The 20934-nt window shown below is 39.7% G+C and overlaps 1 protein-coding gene across 2 annotated transcripts in view; it reads left to right on the top strand.

Annotated features, from left to right (window-relative positions):
• LOC148041291 (uncharacterized) overlaps window positions 1-17882 on the top strand; it is a 164133-nt gene extending 146251 nt beyond the window's left edge. Inside the window, exons 19-21 of one of the 2 annotated variants that reach the window (XM_087678866.1) lie at window positions 16648-16709; window positions 16807-16858; window positions 17024-17882. In XM_087678866.1, coding sequence (XP_087534992.1) covers window positions 16648-16709; window positions 16807-16858; window positions 17024-17107 — 198 coding nt within the window. In that variant the 3' untranslated portion in view covers window positions 17108-17882. Of the gene's footprint in view, window positions 1-16644; window positions 16710-16806; window positions 16859-17023 lie in introns of both variants that reach the window. The other variant, XM_087678864.1, reaches the window with a different exon arrangement.
• Window positions 17883-20934: the final 3052 nt, after the last annotated feature.

Raw genomic sequence — 20934 nt, 5'->3', positions numbered from 1 at the left:
CATGCCACGATTGCTCACTACAGATGAAGCTTACCATGCTAACCGAGTCGGAGATAGTTGGTAGAGGCTTGGTGGATTCCATAGATTGAGAGAGAGATACTCTATACTCTTTTCTTATTTTCATTTTCCCTTTCAGATTATCATGTAGATCTAGATATAATTTTGTTTTTGTTCTCTAATGAGAGATGATGATACGAGTTGTATTGGTTATGGTCTCATAGGCCATCCTGGCCTTCTAGAGACGTTAATAGATCTCTCTCTCTCTCTCTCTCTCTCTCTCTCGTTACAAATGTGGCATGAGGTTTTAGCATATTAGGCTTCGATATTCATCTTATATACTCTAATAGCATTGCTATTTAGACTTTAAACATCTATTCTATCATCTTTAGTCCCAAATAATCAAGTTTTTTTTTTTTTTTGGTTTTTTTGTTTTTTTGGGTACTAATATCGTACTCTACCTTATAAAATTTTAAGCTACCATTTAGTACCGTATTTTATTGTATTGTACCTTTCATATCTAACAACTATGGTTTTTGGCATGACTAGCAAGCAATGTAATTACGAAATATTTCACCCCCAAAATAGATATGTTGAATTTAATGCTTTTAGTAGCTGGAAAATGAGATTCACATATCTGAATACAGTGTCCCTAATGTTTTCCTTGCCCAAATCTTCAACGATTAGTGTTCCAAAAGAAGGAAAAAATTGGGGTTTTGGTTGGAATATCTTCATTAAGTAATTCCACACCCAAAACGATTGATTTTTGCAAACTCTAGCCATTAATCTATTGCAAATAGGAAATCCTTAAAAGAGAGAGAGAGAGAGAGATTCTTGCCTCTCCAACTACTTGGGATGGCTGCAAAGCAGTCTCCTCTTGTTGTTCATCACCAAAAACTGGCAAGCATGTATGTCCTTTTGTTGCTATAGGTCTCCAAACTTAGGTAGCTCTAAAAATTGAGAGAAAAGAAAGAGGAAGAGAGTGCCAAAATAGCCAGGATCAAAATTTCAAATGAATAATCAGTTGCTTCTCAATCAGATTATGTTTTTGATTAAGGACTAATTATTGACTTGATCGTTAATTATAAGTGAGCTCCTCATTGGGTGAAACTTTCAATGTAACTGAAGCCAAGATTCCCTCTCAGAGAGGCTAGTAATTAACTAATCAATCAACAATCACAACAAGCATAAAACTCACATAATTTGAAAATGCAAATATCTCCACTTTTTCTTGGAGAATGGATATCCTATTGGCCTTAAAATGGGTGCCCCTTATGGTCTTCTTTATCTTGAATTCACAATGTGGATGGAATACTATGAGATTCTTTGACGTTGAGCTAAAAATGCATTAGCTCTACTTAAACATCCCCAAAACTTGATTAATTAATGAAGAAACCTAGTTTATTTAAAAGAAACACAATCCTAGAGAGTTTTGGTGTTCCATAAGCACAAATGCGCTTGGGAGGGCCCAAACTTTCTATAAATACGTATGCTGTTCTCCATTCAGTCTATAATCTCGTTTTTGCTGATTTCAGGTGTTTCAGCTTGTTGCCCACACCTTGTTTGTGGAGAACATCTTAGCCGAAGCTATCCATTGCTGTCTCCATCAGTTGGCGCTGGATTTCCAGCCCTCTTCACACAACTTGGAGTTGATTCCAGCCAGGTGACTGCTGTTCCTATGCAGACCTGCTGCCTTACAGCTTGCCATGTCACCACGGTTCTGTGTTTGCTTCTTGCAGGCTGTTGCCTAGCTGTTGCAGCTGTTGTTTGGCAGTTTTCTCTCTCCTCCAGTTTGTCGCCGAGCTTCTACAGTTGTTACTAGGCTGTTCTGCCTGCGCTTGGCAGTTTTTTCTCTTCTGCAGGTTATCTTGCCTGCATTTTTAGTCTTTCTATCTGGCTATACAAGCTTTCCATATTGAAGAATATCATGTGATCATGGACTTTAGACGAAAGAAGATTGAGGAGCTCGATCGAAGGATTGCCCTTCAAGAGAAGCTACTCAATGAACGTATGCATGAATTTCTCTCTTTAGATGTTGCGCATAAATTTGATGATATTGTAGGACCGTCAAGACCTCCCTTAGGGATGGGCCTCCCTGTTGGAGAAAGAGATTCGAAGTTGGTCCTCTTCTATCCACTCCGGTGCAAGGTACTTTAGATTCGTCTTTTGTTCCTTCGTCTTTTACCTCTTCTACTTGGCAATATTCTGGTAGAAATCATGAGGAAGATAGAGTATGATTAGTTGACCATGGAAAAGGTTCTCTTGAGGACCAATTTTTGTATGTTAACACACGTCGTGGGGATTATAAGAAAAAGCCATGTATCTCTTCTAACCTTCTTTTCAGTTTACTTCTCAAAACAGAATGAATTTGGTGTTCCTATTTCTACATTGCATGTTGCATCATCATCATCATCATCATTTTATTTTCAATCATTAAATGGTAAAAATGAATACCAATGCTATCATCATCATCATCCTATTTCCTCATGAAGGCCGTACACTCCCTTTCATATTGAAACCTTAGGATGAGAATGCATTTTTGGTGTTTTCTTTTAACTCTTTGGGCTTTTGTAAAGGTAAGTGTTTCTTCCTCTTTATATCGGAGGCATATGTAAAAAAAATTTGCCATCTTCCTCAGGTAACGAGGTCTTGGATATGCCATTTATGCATGTGTTTAGTTGCCTTGCTTGCCTCATCCTCTCTTTCTCTAGGTTGGCATTGACAATGTGTACCTCCTTCTCTTGCTTGTCCTTTTCACCTCCTTTTGTATGTTTTTCTTCACTACCTCCACCCAAGCACTGTTGAGAGTGACAGAGAGTGAGAGTCCCAAGATGAGTGTTGAGAATTTACACCCAACAACCTCCCACTTAAAGGCCCAAAGTGGTACATTTAAGCTAGCAAACTTCCACTAATTGGATACAATGCTAATGCTAAGCCTTTGCAAGACTCTTATGAGAACATTTGCACGGTTATCTTGAGTCTTGACCTTAGTCAGCGTGACAAGACCATCATCCTAGACCTCTTGAATGAAGTGGTACCAAACATCTGTGTTTGGTACATGCATGAAACATGGTATTCTTAGCTAGACATACAACACTTTGGCTACCACAACCAACCATTGGAGTATGTGAAGTAAAGATCAAAATCCTTGATGAAACGACCAAGCCAGATAGCTTGCTTAGAAGCTTTTGTGGCTGAAATATATTTAGCCTCTGTAGTACTTAGTGCTACACTTTTTGGCAACCTTGAACACCTAGAAATAGCCCCACTAGCGAAAGCAAAGATATACCCATTGGTAGATTTTCTAGTGTTAAGATCTCCTACCATGTGCGAATCATAGAATTCTTGCAACTCTAGTATACCTTTTCCATAGCATATATACTTTTCCTGTGTACGTTTTAAGTATCTAAAGATACATTTCACTGCTTCTCAATGTGGCTTGCCAGGGTTAGACATGAATCTACTAATAACTCCTACTACATGATCAATGTCGGGACGAGTTGCGAGCATGGCATACATCAATGAACCACAAGTTGATGCATAAGGTATGCCCTTCATAGCTATAGTAGTTGCATCATCTTTTGGGTAATCAGCTTTGCTAAGCTTTGTTGTAGCGGTAAAGGCACACCAAGAGGCTTAGCATCAGCCATATTAAATTTGTCAAGTACTTTACTGATGTACTTGTGCTGCGAGAGAAACAACAAGTGCTGCCCTCTCTCTCTTTTAATGCACATGCCTAAAATATGTTTAGTTGCACCCAAATTTTTCATTGAGAAGGCTGAATTCAGCTGCCTTTTAAGAGCATTTAAAATACACTTATGCTTCCCTGCAATGGGCATGTCATCCACATATCGGACCAGCACAATAAGGCTTCCATCATCAATCTTTTCAATGTATAAGCAGTGATTTGCATGACTGTGTTTAAATCCATGGCTGAGCATAAGAGTATCAAACCTTCTATATTATTGTCTAGAGGCTTGTTTCAGCCCATATAAGTTGCGTTTCAGCTTACAAACTAAATAGTCTTTCCCTCGAATAGCAAAACCTTCAGGCTGTTTCATGTACAGCTCTTCATCAAGGTAACCATGAAGAAAAGCAATCTTCACATCCATCTGATCCAACTCTAAATCCAAGGATGCAGTGAGAGCAAACAAGACACGGAGCGTAGTCATCTTTACCACTGGTGAAAAAACCTCTTGGAGGTCTATGTCCTACTTCTGTGTATAGCCCTTAGCAACCAAACGTACCTTGTACTCGGGCTTCCCATCAATACATTTCACCTTGTAAATCCATTTGTTAGGGATGGCTTTCCTATCCTTGGGCAAAGGTACAAGCTCCCATGTGTTATTCGCATATAGAGACTTCCATCTCTTCTTGCATAGCAAGCTCCCACTCTCTTGTTTTCACATGAATGTGCCTCTCTAAATGTTAGAGGCTCACCTTCATTAGTCAATATAATGTAATCCAAAGATGGCAAAAACCTTTGTTGCTACTCTCTGATACATGTAGATGTTCTTACCCAATGATTTGTATTGTTAGGCAATGGGCCTACATCCTTAGGTATGTGCATGCCGTCACCTAGTGGTTGATTTTCAGCATTTTCTTGCTGCTGTGACCTGTTTTCAACATGTTCTTCTTGCTGTCCTATTCCATCCTGTGCATCTATTTGCTGTCCATTATCTTTTGGCTGTAGCACAATAGGTTGCTGCTCATTTTCAGCATCAAAAGGAACAGAATTTTCAGCTAATGGTTGCTGAATACCTAGCTGCTCATGCTGAAATTTGACCTTCTTTTTGTCAAGATCACCATGTGTAGCATTTTTCAGTAACTTTGCCTCATTAAATACTATGTCTTGCCGTGTACTATCTTCTTGTGCTGAGGAAGCCAAACTCTATAATCCATCTCTCCCTCATCTTCATATTCCATGAAGATGCCCTTGATGGGTTTCATATCTAGTTTAGTCCTTTGATTTATAGGAACATGCACAAAGCCATCACAACCAAAGACACACAAATGGTCATATGAAGTAAGTTTGCCAGACCAAACCTCTTCAAGAATGCCATTTTCCTATGCACGATTGGGAGAGTGATTGCATACATGAATTGTAGTTTTAAGAGCCTCTCCCCTCTCCCCAGACGTACTGCGGGAGATTATTAGCTATGGATAGCATGCATTTGACTCTCTCACAAAGTGTGCAACTATATCTTTGAGCCACGCCATTTGATGTAGGATTGTAAGGGGCTTTCAAGTGCCATGCATCTCACAAAACCTTTTAAACTCATTAGAAACATACTCGCCCTTATTATCCGTCCGTATAGCTTTTTACTTAGGCCCTTTCTGTGTAGTAACAAAGTCATGAAACCTTTTAAAAGCATCCAACACTTGCTTTTTTCTCTTTAACACATACACCCATGACGTTCTACTAAAATCATCGATAAAAGTGACAAAGTATTGTGCACCCCATGTTAATTAACGGGTATAGTGCACACATCAAAGTGTACTAAGTCAAGAGCATTGGAGTTGTTAACGACACCAGAGTAATAAGGAGACTTCACATGATTTCTATATATGCAATCATTACAAAAGTTTAGACCAAAGTCTTTTACGTTAAATCTTCCTAAAGAGGAGAGAACTTGAAGGCCTTTCTGGCTCATATGGCGAAGTCTTTGATGTCAAAGTTTCCTCTGTGAATGAACTTCAGCCACAACCAAAAACTTCCGAGGTAATGCTTTACAATGCAAATAGTACAAAGTCCACTTTTTGCTACCTTTAACAATTAGCATAGAGCTCTCGTGGACCTTCCAAGATCCACCACCAAAGGTAGTAAAATATCCTCTTGCATTAAGCTGCCCAGCCGACAATAGACTTTTCTTTATGCCAGGTACATATGTGACATCCTGTAAAATCAACTCTTGGCCATTTTCAAGGACCAAGTGAATGGAGTGATTTTTTGAATACACTGTACGTTGCCTAGGCTAGGTTTACTTGGGCAAAAATTATACATGTGAAATAGAGGGTGTAATATGAAAAGAGGCACGGATGTCCACCATCTAGGATTGGGACGACCCATCATGAGCTGAAAGTAAGGCATTAATGACCTCCTTTTTGGTGATGTGCATATCACCCGTTGCTGCCATAACATCTACATCATTGCATGAGGTTGCAACAAGTATCTCTCCAATGTTAGAGAGCTCTTCAATGACCACACTAGATGCAACATTTGCCTTTTGCAACTTCTTTTGAGGGAGAGTTGTCTTCATCTTTCTTGTTATGCTTCTTTTTCTTTCCTTGTTGTTTCTTTCTTTCTTGCTTTTTCTTGTAGTACCGAAAATCGGGCTTTTTATGCCGTTTACACCCACATTGGTAGCAAGTAACATCTTGTTGTTTGCCCTTGCTTTTACTTTTTCTTTTCCCTTTATTTCTTGCATTTTTCCTCTTTTTTGACCTGCCTCTAACATGATAGGTTGAACCATTGCTTTCTCCACTCGACTTTCTTTTGATCTCCTCATTGAGAATAGAGCCCCTAGCACCATCAAAGATTAAAGAGGGTTGTTGCTTAGTGAAACAACTAAAGACTCCTAGTTATTAGGCAAAGTTATCAACAAGAAAATAGCCTTCAATTTATCATTGAAAGGCTACAAACTAGTCTTGCAATTGACTCAAAATGCCTATGAAAGCACTTGAATGCTCCAATGTTGGCTTAGACTCGTCCACCTCCATGTTCACAAGCTTGCGCATGAGATGCACTTGATTTACTAGAGTTGTATTTTCAAAAGTGTTCACCAACTTTTTCCATATGGTGTAATAAGCCGTATCAAGACGCTTAATGTCTATAAGTACATCATTAGATACAACCATTTTAATGTATGCAAATGGCCTTGTTGTTTAGTCTAGCCCAATCCTCATCTATCATGGCTGTAGGCTTGATTTCCAAGAGAGCATCATTAGTCCTCGAGAAACAAGATGCCTTGCATCCTATCCTTCCACAAGTGAAAGCCGGTGCCATCAGACCTCTTGATTTCAAGAAGGTATTTAGTGTCATTGCTGCTAGAAGCATTAGTGGCCATTATTCAGCAAAGTGCCAAGTACCAATTCTATATTTTATGAGAGTGAATATTAGTTTGAATATTCAGCTAATTTCAGCTTAAAATTTCAGGAGATAAGAGCAAGATTTGATCCAAGTTCCTATACAACAGCAGAGGAAATGACTTTCTATGTGAGATTTCAGCATATAATTCATGCATATACCACTGCAAAGTGACTTCCACTTCAGTAATATCACGAAAAATACATTTGCAACAATCCAGATATGCAAGTGATTACTAAGACTGTTGCACCATGAATATTTATCAATATATTAACCCAATGGGAGCTATCAAACATGTGTACTGCACACATATGTGCCCAAAAGCACTTGTGATACATAGAAACACTAGAATTCTTTGCGATTTCTTCAAAATCTTACAAGTGGGAGATAATAAACTCGAATTTCATTGCTTACAGCACCAAGATTGCTTCAGCAATGTCCCCAATGTGCATTTCACACATCAATTTTGCCAAAATGCATAAATTTCAGCAAAAGCTCCAAAATTTCACTAACTAATTTGCCCTAATTGTCATTAACTTTTTGTAGTGGGAACTCCGCCCGTTGCGTCGTGTGAGCTACCTTCGTGCCAACTATTCACCACGCCACCATTGCCCGGTGAATCGCGATCGCCCACCTGTGCATCCCTCCCCACGAGCCGTTACCTTGCCCTGGCCGTCGCCCCTAACCTTGCCATCTGTTGCCGCCCTGTCGCCCCCCCGCTTGCACTTCGGCTTGCCTATGACCACTGCTCGCCCGCTCCCCTTGCTTGCGCCCCTATTTGCAATTGTACGTAATCTGCTTTCCCCTCGCATGTGGATCAGTGGCGGGCCTGCCCTGCCAAAGGTGGACCTTTGATGTGCCAAATTCACCTCCATTACCATAGCCCACGAAGATGCCTTTGGTGGATTTTGGGTCAAGTTTGTTCCTCAGCTTATCTCGAACATGCACAAAAGCATCACAACCAAATATGTGCAAATGGTTATATGAGACTGATTTGCTAAATCAAACCTCCTCAAGGATTTCAATATTTAAGGACCTGTTTGGAGAGTGGTTGCAAATGTGAACCGTGGTTTTGAGTGCCTCTCCCCAAAATTCATGAGGGAGATTAGGAGTGGACAACATACACCACACTCTTTCACATAAAATCTTATTATATCTTTCAGTCACCCCATTTGAAGAAGGGTTGGAAGGAGCTATAAGCTCCCTCTTAATACCATGCAAGTCACAAAAGGACTTGAATTGAGTAGATATGAATTCACTCCCATTATTAGTTCTCAAGCATTTCAGCTTTCTACCTATTTGAGTGGTCACAAATACATGAAAATTTTAAAAAACCGCAAACACTTCACTTTTCTTTTTCAAGAAGTATACCCAAATCTTTTTGGAATAGTCATCAATAAACGGGACAAAATATGCAAGACCACCCAACGATTTCACGGGGTATACTACATACATCCGAATTCACAAGTCCAAGACATTGGACTTACGAGAGATACTAGAGTAAAATGAATTTTTTATTTTCTTTCCAAACTAATACTTATTACAAAAGTCAAGTTTAGAGTCTTTTCCATCAACCCTCTTTAGAGAGGTAAGGGCATGAAGTCCTTTTTGCCTCATATGGCCTAATCTCTTATGCAATAACTCCAAGTGACTGCCAATTTCAGCAACTGCAAGAAACTTGCCATTCAAAGCTTTACAGTGTAAACAATACAAAGTGCCTTTCTTGATTCCTTTTGCAATCAGCATGGAACCCTTTTTCACTTTCCATAATCCACCACCAAATAGTGTAGTGTAACCATGCAAGTCAAGCTGACCAACCGATAGTTAACTCTTCTTAATGCTAGGCACATATCTGACATCTTTCAACACAAGATCTTGCCCATTGTCTAAAGACATATCTGACATATGCTAGGCATATATCTGACATCTTTCAACACAAGCTCTTGCCCATTGTCTAAAGACAAGTGTACAGAGCCAATCCCATCAATGCTCCAAGCATGGTTATTTTCAAGATACACCTTTTAATAACTACCTACGTTGAGCATAGCAAAACACTCCAAGCAAGGAGTTACATGGAAAGAGGCACCAGAGTCTACAATCCAAGTCTGAGTGACACCATCATCAACTGACAAAAGTGCATTAATCAGATTAGCCTTGGTAATTTGCATATCCTGCATGTGACATATAAGGGCACATCATAATCAATTGCACATAATACATCAGCCTCTGTATTTGAAAGCTCCTCTATGACCACACTAGAGGCCATGTTGGCCTTTTCCTTGCCTTTGGCTACCTCAGATGGATTTGTCTTTTTCTTCTTTTTCTTTTTATCTCCTGTATTCTTCTTTCTCTCTTGTTCTTTCTTGTAATACCTGCAATCAGGTTTCTTGTGGCACTTCCGACCATAGTGATAGCAAGTAATGCCACTTTTTTTCTTTCCTTTGCTCTTGCTCCTGTTTCTCTATCCTGCATTTGCATTTTTCTTTTCAGCCCTGCCTCATACATTATAAGCTGAGTTGTTGCCTTCTCCACTAGACATACGTCTAATTTCTTCATTCAAGATTGAGGCTCTCACCCCATCATATGAGCGATTGGGGTTATTGCTGAGAGAAACCACCAAGGTCTCCCAAGAGTCAGGTAGTGTCATGATTAAAAAGATTGCCCTCAACTTATCATCAAAGTCCAAATTTGCATTTTTGAGCTGATTTAAAATCCCTATAAATGCACTCAAGTGCTCAGCTGGAGGCTTTGACTCATCCAATCGCATATTCACCAACTTCCACATTAAATGCACCTGATTAACAGGTGTGGTGATCTCATAGGTAGTTTTCAACTTCTCCCATATTGCATAACCTGTATCTAAACCCTTGATGTTGGTTAAGATGTCATCAGTGACACCCATCTTAATGTAAGTCACAACCTTTTTGTTGACTTTGGCCCAATCTGCATCAGACAATAGAGCGGGGTTATCTTCTTGCAAATCATCCTCACAATCGTTTAGGAACAATATGTACTGCATATGGTCTTTCCAAAGATCAAAGCCACGACCATCAAACCATTTGATTTCCATCAAACTCCTGATGTCTGAAGTGGAAGAAGTTGCAGCCATTTTATTACGAACACGAGTAAATGCTCTTGAAATGCAAAAGCACAACCTGAACCATCAAACACACTGCTGTTCTTTCTCAACCAGAAATAAATCTCTGCTGTTTGTACATGAACCAGCCAAACCACACGGGCAAAAAATGGAGAAATTTACCAAATTCTCCACAAAACCCCAAAAATTCAGGTCCAAAAGTGCATAAATGTTAGCCAGTCTAACCCAATTGAGCAAAATTTTATCAATACATGAAAGGCCTCAAATTTTTGGGATCCAATGTTAGGAAATTTTACTCAAAGGAGAAAATTTTTGACAAATTTGGTAAAATCCCCAATTTAATTGAGGTCACCACATGCAATGTCTGCAATTTCTGATCTGAATGTCACTGTTAGGCATGGATGAGATCAAATTCGGGGAAAGCCCCAAATTTTCGGGCTCGAATTTGTACAAATTTGAGATCTGTGCCTCCAGTGCGTGAACTCCAATTAGAGGAAAGAATTTCAAAGGGGATTTTGAAGAAAATAATGGTTTTTGATTGAAAAAAACAGAATGATGGGTCCGTTGACCCGTTAGGCGGGTCCCATGACAGGATTGGTGACGCCTGTTTCGCTACGTGGCATCCGTTAGCTGTTGCGTCTGTCAGCTGTGCGTTGTGCCGTGTGGTCCCTTGCCGTCCGTGTCGTCACGCTGGACCCGCTGCCTGATCCCCCGATTGCCTCTGCTTAACACACTGATTGCTTGCTGTACACTCGAACTCTTGTCCGTCACCACGCAACACGTCGCCTGCACACGTTGCAGTGTCACCTTCCTGTGAGTCCCGTAGTGAGCCCGTCGACTGCGACTTGACTGCTGCCCACTACTCGTCTTCTGTTGGTGGTCTCGGGCAGCGCGCGAAGCCTTAATCTCTGATACCAGCTGTTGAAGCTCAGCTGGATGCAGCAATTGGAGGAGTGAGAGTGACGGTTGGAGAGAGTCAAAGAGGGAGAGTGAAAGTACATTTGCTGAATTGACAAAGGATCCTCAATTTACCCGACTTTTGAATGCTCTGAAGAAGGACAACAAAGGAGAGCAGAAGAAGAAGAAATCTTCTACACATTTAGTACAACAAGGTGCAGCGAAGGTAATGCCAAACTGTTCATTTGAAGCTCCCAACTATGCTAATGAAACATAACAGTTGGTACCTATGGGGCAAGAAATGCAAATGGGAGGCCATTTCATAAATGCGAGTCCAATGGATTTTGGTTAGTTGGGCATGCATGCTATAATGGGGCATCTAGGATATTCTGGTGGAAGCACGATTTTTCATGCAATGATTGGACAGGGGCTGCATACGGGAATGAATGGCACAAATCCCTATGGTATGTAGCAACCAATGTATGGTTTGCAAGGCCCAATGTATCTAGGTATGGCTAGAAATATGCAAAACCCTATGTATGGTAGGATTGGCTTGATTGTTGGGGCAGAAAGTAGCATGTTTGGTACTGATTTGCACCCCCAAATGCTTATGGGATTCAAAGAATGAATGCTGGTCATGCAAATGCTCCATTTGGTGTTAGTTTTGATGTAAATTCAGCAAATGCATCCTTTTTGCAGTAGCCAGTGTATGACAGCTTGACACCCTAAGGGTCAATAAAGGACTGATGAGGGTGGAAAGGCACTAAAGTTTGAGTCCTTCAACGGTGCACAAGATAGGCTGAAAGCTTTGACTTTGATTCAACAATTTGATACGACCTATTTTGTGGGGAACTTCACCGAGGTCTTGAAGATTCGAAAGGTGGTTACTTTCTTGCAAGGTAGGGCACCATCAACATGGGCACTGCTCAAGCAAATGTTTGTATAAAATCTATTGACAAGTATCTTTGAGGTGGACATCATGACAGCTTGGAGTAAGCTGGATGCTAAGGAATGTAAGAATTTGGAGTAATATAACAAGAAGTTTTGGGATGTATTGATGTCTATTACTTCTTATTGGCATGTACCCCTTCATGAGCAAATGGAAAAATATATTTGTGGGCTGCCCAAAGGAATCAAGGATTTTTGCATTTAATCTACCATGTCTAGCATGTCTTAGCTCATAGAGGCTGCTGCTACAGCTGATGCTTTGCTACGTGGGAAGGATTTAGGCTTCCTAGAGAGTGGGGAGAAGTTGAATAAGAAATTAATTTAGGATGAGAAAAGAGGGAGATCTGAAAATCAGCTTGAAAAGAGGCTAAAACAGTAAAGAAAAGGCTCGAAAACATTGGCACGCTGTAGGGAATTGATGACTGCAAAATAAATGTTTTATTTGTGAACAAGAGAGTCACATCGCGAGGGACTATCCCAATAGATAGCAAGCTAGAAGATAAGAAAATGAGAGAGATTTTAAGGAAAGAAACCCAAATATCAATAGGATTGGTGCCTGATGTTGTTAGTGGTCGGCACAATGATGTTGCTATTGAGTTGTGTAGAGACATCAAAGAGGTTGAGATGGGATCCATGGGGAAAGTTGGAATGTCATGTAAAGGCCATGCCGAGCCTGTCACTCTACTCATTGGAAGGCTTCGGTTGCATATCCAAGGATATGTGGACAGAGAAGATTTCTGAAAATATATGTTGATTGCTTCTCTTACGCACTTCTAGAGCAGCCACTGAATGAAAGTTCAAAAGATCATGGCATAGATCTTATCCCTGGAAGTATCTCACCTAATAAGCCACCCTATAAAGTAATTGTAGCCCAATAGAAGGAGATTATGAGTCAAGTGATTGATTCAGTCTAACTCATCTCCTTTTTGTTCTCCAATTCTTTTGGTGCAGAAAAAGGATGGTTTATGGCATATTTACATTGATTATTGTGCCTCTGCAATGGAGTTTAGGGCTATGACCAAATAATGGGAGGTGTACCTAGGGAGAAGTTATAGTTGCCATGGGAATGCTGGGTGTCAAGATCGCTTGCCCAAGAAGAATGAGTGTAGCCTTGCAACCATATGTTTGCCCATAAGGATATTTAATAGGTACACCAAACATATCTCAATACATGTATGTATGCAATCCAATGTGACACATTAGGTTCATTGAAATACTGATTGAGCAAACTTCAAAGACAATGAGCAAGCTAAACCGAGAGGATGACCAACTGGACTTGGGCAAATTCCCACTCGAATTGCAGCGTATGGTTGATCAATACAACCAACTAACAAGGACCGTGATCCACGGCAGACCGATCGAGGAAGTAGTTACAAGCCTTGAAGAAGAGAGGAAGGCAGCTAGGAAAGCGTTGTAGAGCATCACGGCGTATAATTGCGAGGAAAGGATGAGGAAGTTGCAACAAGACTTAGAGGTGCACGAGACACGATGCATTCTAGCCTTAGCTAGTAAGGCCACGACAGGACCGAATGCAGAGAGAGAGAGAGGGAGCTAGAGGGAAACCTGACACTGAGTGAGCTTGTCACCAAGCGGCTCATAGACAACACAATTGCAGAATAGAGTGCAACTACGCTAGCCATCAGAACTTGTCCATCCTATGGAACCAATGAACGCGGTGCTTGCTCAGGCCATAAAGAGCTTTTTGCAAAAGTGAAAGACCTTGTCTGTACGGTTAGAATGGGAAAATCTAGGAGTCAGTGCACAGACTTCCTTGCCCAAATAGTTGTTCAGAAAGGTACTTTTGACATGCCTTTCATAGAGCAGCGAACCTTGGTGAGTGGCTAATGCAATTGATAGATGGAATGATCTCAATTACACAGTTGGAGTCTAAGACAGCTTTTAGAACATCTTTTGGGCTATATGCGTTTCTTGTTATGCCTTTTGGGCTTACGAATACTCTTGCCACTTTCAATTTGATAATGGATCGCATTTTGAGGCCACATAGAGGTTTTGTGGACACTTTCTTTGATGGCATGATTGTCTATTTAAAGAATGAGGTAGAACATACAAGATACTTGGGCATCGTGTTCAAGGAACTACGTGAGTATAGGTTGGTTATCAATGGCAAGAAAAGTGAATTCGTTTTGCATGAAATCCACTTTTTGGGGCATATTGTATTGGCTGATATTGTTCTCATGGCCACCTTTGAGAAATGTGCATGAGATCCGCAATTTCTTGGGTTTATGTTCTTACTATAATGAGTATGTACACGAGTTTGCTTGATTGCAAGTATTTCAAGAGGGAGGTCTGTCATGGGGACGTGAAATTTTGAGATGCTTTAATCTTGCTGATAATATTTGATTAAGTTATTAATCAAATGTACAAGGTTGTTTAGCACATGTGATGCACATGGCAGTTATTTCATGTTAATAGGCCAAGGACCCCAAGGATGCAATGGTGTCAAAGAAAAATGTTGTGATAACTTATGCCATCTGGGCTTTGGGGGTCAATTGGTGTCAGTTTTGACCCTAGGACAGTTACTTGGCCAATAAGTGTTGGTGGTGGCACTAGTGACGGGTATTAATTAATTATTTAATGCTAGTCTAAGTATCAATAGAGGTTGGGGACCACTCTAGGTTACAAATGGCCTAGTCAATTTAATTATGGATGAGCATGTTTAATTTTGGGCAAGGTTAGAAGGACTGGAATTAATTTTTAGGATTATTTAATTTGAAATTTAATTACATGGCTAGATAATGCTGAAGAATGGGTTTAGAAGGGTGCCACTTGGCAAAAATGCCCATGCAAATTGAGAAAATGGTTTTGGGGTTTGGTTTTAGCCATTTAGTTAGTTTATAGCTTGAGAGAGAGAGAGAGAGAGAGAGAGAGAGAGAGAGAGAGAGAGAGAGAGAGAGAGAGAGCAAGCTAGCTAGAGCTATTGGTCAATTTGTTGGAGAAGACAACCATTTGGGGGCCTCAACAGGTAGGGGACATGTCGCAAGTAGTCACCTTTCAAGGGCTAGCAAGAGCATTGCTGATCAGGTCACAACATTTTGGAGGTGTGTGGTAGTAGGTGACTGCACTAAATGTAGGCTAGAGCATGCATCAGGCAGAATTTCGGGTTTTATCGCGAAGAAAATCAGTTTTCTCTCTCATCTTGGCTTTCTCCCACCTTCTACAACCCATTCTCAGAAGATCTCAGCATTTCTCAGCCTTTTGGATAAAAAATCCAGTCAAATTTGGTTGACATGAGATATCTGACAGTAGAGAGATCTCTATTGTAAACCCTAAATTTCTGCAGAAATTAGGGTTTGACAGCGATGTTAGGACTTGTGGCAATTGGTGAAGGCATTGTACATGGAATTCAACACTTGAAATTCATATAATTGTTAGGGAATTCAGATACGAGCCGATTCTTTGTAATTTGGGGCAGCAATTGGCTAGTTGGGGGTTCCATTTGTGCAAGTTGTGGGTGTAAAATCAAGGGGCAATTGGCCTAAATTGTTTGCTAATTGTAGCTACAGCCAAAGAGCTTTTGGAACAACAAAGGAGATTGTGAATCACAGCTTGTACCTCTTACATTAGCAATCAATTTAAAGCATCGGAAGGGCCCCAAGTTTTGTGGCCAACATGGTTTCCAATGTTTGGGATTATTAAGGTAATTTGTGCATTTTAAGTTATGTCCATTCGCGGATTACCACTCTTTCCAAGAAGGAAGGTTGGTTTCAGGTGCTTTCTGTATTGGCCTAGCTCTAGTAAGGAGCGTTGGAGACATCTTTGATTCGGGAAATCCATCACCTTGGATAATGGTCCGAATCCCTCTCTAATTAGGCAAGGGAAGTGTCCTTTGATTTCATAATACACTAGGCATCAAGATATATAGTGCTTCTTGTCTCTGGCTTCAGCTGATAGAGTTCGCAAATCTCGTCCTTCAGTTTTTTTTTTTTTTGGGGGGGGGGGTGTTTTGCGTCGTATCTACTTGTCTTGATCTATAGCTGGTGTAAGGATGTACGGAGCTGTCCAATGGCCCATCGTTCAGCATGAGACAAGTGTGCATCCATGTATCTTGGATGGATAACAAGGCCATCGGGAGATATGTGCAGGAGATGCTTCTGGTAGAAAGAAAGCCATCTTTATCCCAAGATCCTCAAGCAAAAGGGAAGATGCCAGACAGCGAACCGCTGCTGTTCCAGGTTAAGGATGGTGGTGTGAGCAGTACAACCTTTTGCTAATCATGACTAATCATCATGTGACATCAGTCATCTGGTCTATATCTTAAATCAATCTGTGTTGCAGCTGATCATGACTGTTTATTTGAAGCATGAAATGGATGTGCCAGCCTTTGTTTCTATACCCTTGGTTTTATTGCTAAGCAAGGGAGTCTAGAGGACAGGACAAACTGTTTCTATACCCTTGGTCTTGTTGGCTGATTAAACTGTAGCATGGCAACCATGATGTTGGGCTCATCATGCTTGTGATATAGCAATTATTTTGTTGGATTATTATAATTGTGTTCTTGGCCTGATGGCTATCTATACAAGTGCATAAATTTGATTATATTTGGCTCGATCTCTCCCTTCATTCAGACAACTACTTAACTGTAACTTTTTGCATACAGCAGCTGGAGATCTCGTCCAACAGAGAGCATGAGCTGCTACAGAAGGTATCAGATCTGCAGAACCGGTAAGGGAAATGGACTTGATTGGGTGGTTCCTAACTTGGTCTTCATAGTCTTATCCTTTCTTATTCCTATGTCATTTGTAATTTTGTTGAATGACAGACTAGCAGGGTTGGTGGATGAGCTGCAGGCATTGAAGCTGAGAAATGTTATGGTATGTTTGCTATCAGAAAATGCTTCGAAATGTGCTCTTTGAAAATTGTAGTAACACAACTGAGGTAGAACTGGAACCTTAAATAGGAAGTTTTGTGTTACCTGGTTACTTCCAAAGGAACTTGTTCAGGACTCTGATGATTGAGTTTGTTTACTGCTTGAACAGCTTGAGCGCCAATTGAATGCAATTTACAACAAAGAAGAGGAGGAAAGGATGCGAAAAGAAGATGAAGCTAAGGAGGATAGATGATTATAGCCTTGTAGTTTTACTGCAATCTGGCTGCTATATGAGCTTCACTGTAGTGTCCACATTGATGTATATTTTTCTTGTGATGTACATTTAAAAGCCGTGCTTTTTGTATGGCATTTTTCTCCCAGTTTTGAGGTTCTCAGCAAAGTAATCTTTCTTGCATTACCTAAATGCCTCAATTTCTGGATATCTCTTGATAGCATATTCTGTTAAGGTCACCCTGTGACCAATATTTTATCAAGTGGCTGTTGACACTAGTCGCAGATGCTGCATGCTGCAACTTGTCAGATAAGCAGGCAAGGTAGGAGTGAATAGCATAGGGTCTGTACTTCAAGAGGACAGATAACTTCTACTTGCAGCTGCTTTTTCAAGCATCATGTGGAGCCAAAAAGAAATCTATACGAGCGGGACATAACCATATGCTTACATATTGAATGTATTAATAAAGGAATCCTTGCTTTTTTCTGAAATTTCCTGCCTTTATTGAATCATAGCAGGGAGATTTGCCGAGGTTGGTAGTTCAAATTTGAGCACGCGTTGCTCCAACGCATCCATACTCTTGGCTATGCCAATATGACTAAAACTCCTGCATTATTCTCTCACATACAATGCAGGTGAATGGGGCACACACCCAATCATCTGTAAAGAGTTCCTGACATGCACACCCTACCTAATGTGATTTTACATTTGATGGTGGTATATGGGCTGATAACATTTGTATTATGTCCACACTCAAGTATTAATTGATATCTCAGTCCCTTTTGCACCTCAATTACTGCCGTCACTTTTAGCCAAACCACAAGTCTAAGTTCTAGTCCTATGTACAACCATCTGGCTTGATATAAATGTATGTGGATATGTGTTCATGATCTAGTTACAGATGTGTATAATGCTTAAGGTGACCTAACGATTCCATAACCTGTGTACGCTTGACATGTGCATGTGGGACTAGTGTGAGAGCAACATGAGGTATGTTATCTGTTTGAAGTTTGCTTGCCAAGGCTGTTTGTATATTTTGGTCAAGCCCTCGCGAGAATGATTTAGAGAGTTGAACTTTGGTGGACCTTCTGATCTGAGAACAGATCAGCTACATCAAAATTAATGTTCTTGCAAATTTTAAGACTTGCTATTATTTGATATGTTTGGTTTGAATTGTGTCTAAAATGAAAAGTTGTCATATTTGACATAGTTGGGATAATATAGATAAGGTGATCAAGTCTCTCCCTGACGTTACCTTTTGTTAGTTAGTGCATCTATTACAAAATTGTTTAATATTTTGAAGTTGTAGATGACTATTGTAGTAGTTAACATCAAATGGGGACTTTACTTGTCATGTTGTTCAATGACAACAATTTGCTCAATGTCACTAAATGAGTGAAAAAATACTACTCTTTTGATTCCAAACATGTGCAACCTGAGCACACGCAAAAATAGAAGGGAAAGGTCAGATTTGCATAGATGCTTTATTGTTGTCAATGTTATAGTAAACCATCAACTAGTATGATGCATGTTTTGTGTTGGCTTCTACCTAAGGCTTTTTGGTACTAGTCATGATTAAATGTATGAAAGGAAGGGGTTCTAAGGGAGAGTGTATATGGTATTTGAAGATGAGTTAAAATTATAACCTTCTCAAAGATTTAAAGAAAGTAACAAAGTTGTGGAGGCACCATTTCCCCCTTACCAAGCCTTTTTCCTATAATCTTAATACACATGACCATTCACTTTAGGAAAACTTAGGCTTGAAAATCTTATGTACTTGTCAATATGTCATATTCTTAAAATCTAAAGATCTTGATGTGAGCTATATGTGTGCAATGTTGCAAACTTGAATCCAACATTTGGTATTAGAGTGGGCTTTGATATCTTAGATGAGGTTTTGAATATATTGCATTGTATCTTATTTGAATGGGATGGGGCTTTGAAAAGCATTTGCAAGTCGATAAATAGTGTTAGATTTTTTTAAATAATGGGTTAGATTTTTTATTTGGGTTTACTTTGGGCTCTATTTGTATTGTTAGCACATTGCTATGCTATTTCATCCTTTTATGTTGAATTTTTTGTAATGTTCATTTCTGGCAATGAGGGCCTTCATAGTCTACTTTGCATTGTTTTATATATTACAAAATGGGTTTTAGTCCTCTATGCTCTAACTCTAGCGACGTTGCCTACTTGGCAAAAGGTTTATCCTAGTAATTGATCACAATAAGTGTAAATGGGTACTTTTGTTGAAATTTCAATATGAGACAAGGTAGAATTACTATAAGAACTTGAAATTTGAGATTAAGTTCATCGTAGTGTGGATAATGAAATTGATTCTCTCGGATAGAAATGACTTTCTAAAGTTTCAATTGATATAGATGTTAGACATGTGATGTTTGGTTAACTTCTTTTAATGCTTAACAATTTAATCTTAGAGAAGATAATGTGATAAATTATTCTTTGAATCCATAAAATCTTATAATCAATTGGGTGAATACTTTATATGAGAAAAATAAGGGAAGACCCAAAGCCATTACAATATCTCTTTTGAGACTTCAAACCTAAGAGTATTCAAAATCCCTTATCATAAAATGTCTTTGGAAACTAATGTTGAGATATCAAGCTTAACACGAGCTAACATTATGTATGTGGATGACTGTTTCCACATTCACATCAATGTTATGGTTGGTGCCTACATTGGCATATGCTTCCAATAATACTATACTAGGCGCTCCGTGCAAGGACTCGCCCCAGTGCTTCGCATCGGGCGGGCGCGATTTTTAGGGGGGGCGGATGTGTGCTAGACTCGTGGCACCTGCCTCCACGTTCTCTTTTTTTTTGTGGGGGAGGTGGGGGGCTGCCACGTGGCACCCGCCCCCAACCTCTCCTTAACTAATAGTATAGATATCTATACATTAATTAGTCCACCTACCAGAGTTATGGGGTATCTATTTAGTCATCTTGTTAGTTATCATGTCCACACCACGGATTGGTTTTGTATTATGTATATTGTACTTCCTCTTTATTCTTCGAAGATCGCTATATTGGAAGCAAAAGAAGAAAGATTAGGGTTGTGAGTTTCCTATCTTTTGTGCATCCCTCTCTATGTTGCGTGTCTTACAAGAGTTCAAGCTTCCTCTCTCTCTCTCTCTCTCCTCTTTTCATAGTATAAAAGCAATTTTTAGGCCAGGAGCTATGAATCACAAGCACGAGTCTATAAGAAAGCCTTGTTATGGTGTACACTTGGGGAGATTTCTCATGTACGATCTTCGATTGACGATCTACCTTTGCACATTTTAGGTGTGTTTTAGTCTCTCTTTGGGAGTTAAAGACTGTTCATGTGTGAATATGATAAGACTTGAGAATTATGTAAGGCTTGCCATTTAGCAAGTATGTTGTAGGTTTTGGGTATGACAAATAGTATGTGCAAACTGTCGGACATGTGTTGTTTAATGTATACTTAAGTAGTGAGATCAGTACATATCGTTTACCTAAATTAGCAAGTTATGCATAATAGTAAGTTTTTTATTTTATTGCATATCATCTAAGGGGTTTAATTTGATTATCAGTGACAAGCTTCACCAAAATAACTTCGATGGTTGGAAGTTCATATTGACTAGTTTTTTAATGGGTAAATAAGATTAGGACTACATTAAGGAGATAATGCTAAGGCTCCATGCTTACTCAAGGAAAATGCCACATCTAAGCATGCAAATGTGTTTAAGGAATGGAATAAGCATACTCAAGAAGTTAAGTATTGGTTTTCCATTAGTTTTTCACAGAGCATGATTGGACATATATCATATGTAGATAGTCTTGCATAAGTATGGAATAATCTACTCAAGCTA

The sequence above is a fragment of the Lygodium microphyllum genome, chromosome 1 (genome assembly GCF_053477565.2).
Source record: "Lygodium microphyllum isolate KBCC chromosome 1, Lygodium_microphyllum_v1.1.10, whole genome shotgun sequence".
NCBI classification, from domain to species: domain Eukaryota; kingdom Viridiplantae; phylum Streptophyta; class Polypodiopsida; order Schizaeales; family Lygodiaceae; genus Lygodium; species Lygodium microphyllum.
This window is presented reverse-complemented; position numbering and strand designations above follow the sequence as displayed.